The 6732-nt window shown below is 60.2% G+C and overlaps 1 protein-coding gene across 1 annotated transcript; it reads right to left on the bottom strand.

Moving 5' to 3' along the window:
- Positions 1-2: 2 nt before the first annotated feature.
- On the bottom strand, positions 3-6727 carry SSRP1 (structure specific recognition protein 1; the record flags this gene model as incomplete). The annotated part of the gene is made up of 16 exons (XM_010185671.1): positions 3-137; positions 429-609; positions 772-863; positions 1084-1254; positions 1681-1804; positions 2446-2491; positions 2601-2739; positions 3213-3285; positions 3394-3615; positions 3970-4098; positions 4206-4309; positions 4408-4638; positions 4725-4915; positions 5494-5599; positions 5847-6032; positions 6689-6727. Coding segments are annotated over 16 exons (2103 nt in total), but the record flags the coding sequence as incomplete, so codon positions are not given.
- Between the last annotated feature and the right edge of the window lie 5 nt (positions 6728-6732).

Here is a 6732-nt window from a genome sequence, read left to right as displayed (position 1 = left end):
TGGGGCCGGCCCCCTCGTCTTCTCACCAGGTCTGGGAACTGGCCCGGAGCCAGTCGGGAAGGACGGGGCTAATCCGAAGCGGATGCAGAGTCCTCTGAGCTGGGGGGCGGGCTGGCGGCCCCCTCCTCCTCCGAGTCCTACAAGGGGGGGAATGACATCAGGGCAGCAAGGGGTGACATCAGGGCAGGCCAGGTGACGTCAGGGCAGCAGCTTGCACTCCGTCACCCGTCTGTACCCTGCTGCGGTGACTCAGGGACAGGCAGTGACTTGGGGACACGTGTCACACACAAGCCACCAGCGTAACCCCAGGCAAGAAGAACCAGGGGGTCCCAGCCCCGTGGGGGCAGGAGGTAGGATGCTGCCATCCAGACAGTGTTCCCCCTCCAGAAGAGGGGCAGGAGCCTCTCAGCCCCTGCCCAGGGCCCTACCTCCTTCTTGCTCTCAGAGGAGCTCTCGTCACTGGAGACGAACTCCTTGCTCTTGAAGCTCTCGTTGGTGTTCTTGGCGGGGGACTTGGTGGAGGGCGCAGCCCTGGCAGAGCCTTTCCTCTCCCCCTTCCCCTTCATCTGCTTCTCCTGCTTCTTCTTCTTCTTCTTCCTCGACCTCTCCCTGCACATTGGGAGAAGCGGTCACCCTGCCAACAGCCCCCTGGGCCCACAGCCAAGGATGCTCTTCACACCCCCCCCACTCCCCAGAATGGCCCCAGCGTTGGGGCAGCTGGGGAACAGGCCCATTTCAGTGGGGCGAAGCCCTGCACGCCCCCACACTCACGCTTTGGAGCTCTCTGACTTGCCACCCATGCTGTACTCTTTCATGGCCTTCTCGTAGTCCCTCCTGGCGTCCTCCGCCTTGCGATCCCATTCCTAGGGTGAGAGCACGAGGTCAGCGGTGCCCTCTCTCCTCCTCCACCATCCCCACCCATGCCACACCAGCGCTCCCACTCTGTCCCTCACCACCTCGGGTCAAGCTCACACCCACCCAACAGCTCATCAACCCGAAGACCACCTCCCTCCTAACCTCCTGTCTACGGACCACCAGGTTCCTCAGAGGAGGCCCAGCTCCCCCAGAGGCCCCATCCCTCACCTCCTTCTTCTCCTTGGACATGGCTTTCCAGAGCTCTCCAGCTTTCTTGGACAAGTCTGTGATGCTGATGCCAGGATGGTCCGACTTGATCTTCTCGCGGTTGGCGTTCAACCAGAGCATGTAAGCTGACATCGGCCGCTTGGGAGCGTTGGGGTCTTTCCCTTTCTTGCTCTGGGAGGGAGCAGAGAGGACGAGGATGAAAGCCTCAAATGGTACCACTCCCTAATGACCTTGGACGTGGGGATGGGGCTGGGCCTCCTGCATCCCACCAACTTAGCTACACCATCAAGGGAGACAGGCTGTCAGGGCTCACCCATGAGTTGAAAGCGCAGGCTGTTGGGAGACAAGGCCTCCAACAACCACAAGGACTGGTGAGGTACCACACACCCGCTGGGAGAGACTCAATTTCCCTCCTCATCTGCTGGAAGCTTGGACAACCGACCCAGGGCACAGCACGGCGATGCAGTGTCACCAGCTCACACCGCAGCAAAGAGACTACCACCGGCATCTCCCTGGCACCGCTCCCGCTGGGAACAGCGACTCAAGCCCCTGGAGTGGGTCCTGCTCCCCACAGCCCCATCAGCAGCCACCTCTCACCTCCAGCTGCTTCTTGCGGGGCTTGCGGTCTTTGACGATCTTGGCCTTCTTGGCCGGCTTCTTCTCATCCCGGTCGCTGTCGCCGTCGCCGCTGGAGGAGCTGGCCGAGGCGTTGCTGTCAAACCTGCGTGGAGGGAACTTGGCTTCAGCGGCTGCTCCAGACCCCCACCCCAAAAAGATGAAGCAGGAGGCAGGGGAGACACAGCAGCAACCAGCAGGACTTGCCCCCGAGCTCTCCCAGCCCCCAGCAAGCCATAATTCAGAGGCTTCCTGAGCTGAAGCTGTTGTGCTTTTGCCTAACAGCCCTCAGGGGATTTTCCTTCCATGAACCCAGCTCATCATTTTCTGACTTCCTGTAAATTTTAGGCATTCACCACGGCACACGGCTCAACTACACCAGGATCCATCTCCTCCCCACGGGCTGAAGCCAACTCAATGCACGCAGGACAGCCTCTGTGATTCTCCCCCACTCTCTCTCTGGCTCAGGTTTTTGTGGAGCTCCATCCCATCTTCCTCCTGCCAATCTCTTTTGCAGCCAGAGCAGCTGAGGCCTCATCCAGGTGCCACCCAATCCCTCTTCTCCGACCTTTTCCAGTTGTTCAAAGAACAAAACCCACTCCTTGAGATTTTTAAGCCCAGGGATTGATAAAGCGATACCAGCTGTGCCTGGAGCACTCCACAGTGTTCCCTCAGCCCCACGCCAAAACCACGCAGCACCTTCCAAAAGCCCTCCCTGGGACAGACCACTGCCCAGCCTCTACTCACTCTTCAGCCACATCATCATCCTCTTCTCCAGGGTTGAAGGACTCGTCTGGAAGGAGAGAGCACAGGGGTCAGCTACAGCGAGGCCAGGACAGACAGGGCTTCACCAGAGGGAGAGGAAGAAGCCTGAGCACCACCCCCCCAGCCACAGCCCTCACCCGTCTCCTCCCCAGAGCCATCACTGCTGTCATTGGCGTTCTCCTCCCGGATCTTGCCCTCCTCCTTCATCCTCTCCAAGTAGGCATCGTGCTGGTCCTCGTCGGAGTCGGCGTATTCATCGTAGCTCTGCTTCATGCCCTAGGGGAGAGACGGCGTGAGAGCTGCCGCCTGCAGCCCTCCCCATCTGCACACACACACTCCCCCAAAAACTGCAACTCCTGGGAGGGCACGGCCCCCAGGCAGGCCCTGGATGCATGCACGGGACGGGGAGAGGGGTCACCTGCTACATCCCCTCCTTCTCCCCATAAGGGCTCCAGAGAGAGGGACAGAAAAGTTATAGGAGTTAGGGGGCAGGCCCTCTCGCAAATCATGCCAGAGTTACTGGGTTTAGTCAGGGACCATCACTGCCATGCAGAGGAAACCTGCACCAGGAGGAGGAAGAGGAGAAAGAGGAAGGGATATCGCACGGACCTTTTTCCTCTACAAGGGCAAGGAGAGAAGAAAGAGGTGAAAAAAAAAAGGGGAAAGCAGCACAATTTTGGAGAGAAGAGAGCTCCCTGCCCCATCCCCAGCCAACAGGGCAGCGGGAACCAGCCCTGCTCAGTGGGTACCTCCTTAAGGCCTCGGTTCTTGATGTTCAGCTTCTTGGCATTGACGAAGTCAAAGAGTTTCCCGTACTCCTCCCTGCGGGACAGGCAAGGCCGTCAGGGGCAGGCAGCCATCGGAGCGCCAGCGGCGCAGAAAGCGGCCCCGGGGGGCCTGGCCAGCGCTCGCTCCCCACCCTGCGCCCACCTCTCGATGCTGCTGAAGGTGTACTGCGTGCCCTGCTTGGTCTCGATCTCGAAGTCGAAGGAGCGGGTGGTGGTGGTCCCACGGGCAAAGTTGACGAAGGAGATCTCGTCAAAGCGGATGTGGACAGGCGGTTTGTGCACGTAGATGAAGCCACGCTCCAGTGGGTAGAGAAGCCCTGAGCTGGCCTTGTAGGAGCAGGTGATGCACTGGGCTCCTGAGTGCCTGCGAGGGCAAATGCAGCTGTCCAGCACTGGTGGGGGGCAAACGCCTTCTCCATGCCCACCCCCATGGCAAGGTAGAGCATCCTGACAGCCTGAACGAGCCTGTCGGCCACACCCCCAGTATGGAGCTCACAAAGCCCTTCTCCCCCACCACAGGAACAAAGAAAAAGAGATGGGCCGCTGATGCTGCTGCAACCAAGGGGAGTGGATCTCAAACTGCTGGCCCCAGGCTACCAAAGAAACATCTCCAGCTGCCCCAGGGGGGACACAGCACACTCAGTGTTTCTCTCCTGCCGCAGGACGTTCCCCCCGTACTGTCACCCACACCCCCTCGGCCGGCAGCAGCACCCCTCACCCCTGGAAGTTGCCCGGCACGGTGATCTTGCGGTTCACCAGCGCCTTCATGACCCGGCTGACCATCTCATAGAGGGAGCCCGACATGTTCTTGGTCAGCCGCCCCTCGAAGCGTTTCTCTACCTCCTCCCTGCGCAGACAGAAAAGAGGTGAGAAGGAGGTTCCTTACCTCCCTCCTGGCAGCCCCTGGATCCAGGGAGGGGGTGAAGGAAGCGGCCTGGCCAGAACAGAACTCACTCGTTCATATTGAGGGTCAGGGAGATGTCCTCATCCTTGGAGAAGAGCAGGATAAGGAAGTGGTAGCGGGTCTGGCCTTGCTTTATCGGGGGGTCCAGGCTGATCTGAAGGGAGAAGAGGAGGAAAGGACCTGAAATCCCTTGAACCTACCACTTTGTCACCCTTCCACGAGGGAGGGAAGACTCCCTCACACCCGCCTCACCACAAAGAACATTTGCCGCTGGTCCTTGTGCGGGAGCAGGAAGAGGCGCAGCACGGTCATGTAGGGGATCTTGTAGTCAAAGGTCTTCCCATGGAGGTGCAAGAAGGTGGGGTAGATGCGGATGTCGTAACGCCCGCGAGGTGTCAGGCACTGCAGCTCCCTGAAGATGCAGATGGCGTCTCCGGTGGCCTGGATCACATCTGCCTTGGAGAGGACATTCTGAGCGAAGGCCTGCAAGGGAAGGGAGTTACAGTCAGGTGAAGGTACCCAGCTTTCCCCTCTGGCCAACCTGCTGCTCTCCCCAGCCCCCCACTCACCTCCACGGGATCCACACCGTCCTCCTGGGTGGGTGGCACATAGAAGCGAACCTCCATCAGCGAGACCTCGGCGTCATCGTTCTGGTGGAACTCCAGCGTCACCTCATTCTTGCCCGTCGTGCACTGGGAGACGTTGCTGAGGGGGATCTCGAACACTGGCTGTTCCCCGATGTCGAAGGAGAGCAGCTGCCCTAGGGGGACAGGAGGGGACACGCAGTCCGCCACAGCAGGACCAGAGCAACCACGCGATGAGGGGGGAAGAAGGGACACCCTGTGGGGTGGACCCAGTGTTCTCCTAGATCCCATCTTCTCCCAAAGTGCAACAACGCCTCTCCTCTCCCCCACTGCGTTCCCACACTCCCTCCCAAATCCCCAGGCATTCTCCTTCTGGCTACAGCCCCATAGATCAGAAACAAACAGAAGAGAACCGTCTGCTCCAGTGTGCCCTGCTCTCAGTGTCCACCAGCTCTCTCAGCTCCCCTGGGAACTGGCAGCCTCTGCCAGATGCTGGCTGCTCCCATGCCAACCTCTTTAACGCTGAGCATTCCCTGCCTGCACAATCCTCCCCTGGGTTTGGGGCCTGCAGGTATTTCCTGCTCTCCTGGCACAGCTGACATCCCTGCCGTCCCTGAGGACACCACCAGAAACCAGGCCACAGAACAGCCATGCTGATAGGACACTGTCCCAGCTACCAGACCTGCCCCACCGCCTCAAGCAACACCCAGCATGGAGGTCCCCTTCCCCCAGTAACGGCGTCACCAGGACTCACCTCCAAACCTCACCGTCCCCCAGTTCCAACCCTTCACACACAGATCCTTCTCTGCCAACTCCAGGCGATAGTGGGCCTTGAAGAAATCTGAGAGCTTGTCAAACTCCTGGGCCGGGACGAGAAGGAGGAATTACCGTCAGAAACCACCACACACAGGCGGACTCTGCCCAGAGTCCACAGCTGGGACATGGCCCCCCCAAGTACAAGGGAAGCAGCAAGAAAAATGAGGGTCAGAGCTGTCAGTGCTGTTCCTGGGGCGGTCAGCGCAGTGAAACTCACAGGGAGCACAGCTCAATACAGGACAACCCAGCAAGAGAAGATGCCAGCCGGGGGACACGGGCTGGGGCGCTCACCGATTCCCGGAAACCATCGTATTTGTAGACGTGGCCATTCTTGGTGAGCAGTTTGAGGCCGTGACCAAGCGCCACACGCCGCCACACAGCCTCAGCCAGCTCCGAGGACTGGATGTTGTCCACCTTCCCCGTTTTGCTGTTCTTGAAGATGACGCCTTGGCGGCTCAGCCGCAGTCTCCCGTCGTTCTGGTGGGAGAGGTGAGCGTGAGGCAGGGGTGGCACGGCCTGACAACACCAACAGGCTCCAGAGCAAGGAACTGCCACCCTTTGGGTGTTACAGGCAGCTGCACAACCAAAACAAAGTGACTTCCCCAACTGCCCACCAGCTTTGGTCCTCACCACTTGAATTCAGGATTCAAGGGGCCACAAGAGAGCAAGCAGCACCCTTGGTGCAGCTACAGTGCTGTTGCTCTGGTGGGATTTGGGGCCAATCTCCCAAAAACCAGAGGGTTAAGGGTGACCCAGAAACACCCACCACCACCACCACCACGAGACCCCACACGCAGCCCCCCCACAGAAGCTGTGGTGGACACGCAGAGCTGGCGTCCCTTCCGCCCACTCCTGGCAGCGCTCCCAACTGCAGCCTCGCTCCCTCCGCAACGGGCTGGCACGAAAAGCCCCCATTCACGCTCCGAAACACCTCAGCCCTGGAAATGAGGCGCCTCCGCTCCCCGGCGCCATCAGCCAAACAACTTCTGCCAGGACGAGGCGGCGGGCGCGACGCCCACGGAGCTGGGGGCAGCGCCCTGCAGCGTTTCGGCTGGCAGAGCAAGGCTCACCGCAACGTGCCACCTGCCGGCGCCCAAGAGGGTCCCCCAAGGACCATCCCCTCCCTCACTCACCATGGATCCCTTCACCTCCTGGTAGATCTCGTTGAACTCCAGCG

This window comes from Mesitornis unicolor, unplaced genomic scaffold (assembly GCF_000695765.1).
Source record: "Mesitornis unicolor isolate BGI_N332 unplaced genomic scaffold, ASM69576v1 scaffold36095, whole genome shotgun sequence".
NCBI lineage: Eukaryota > Metazoa > Chordata > Aves > Mesitornithiformes > Mesitornithidae > Mesitornis > Mesitornis unicolor.
This window is presented reverse-complemented; position numbering and strand designations above follow the sequence as displayed.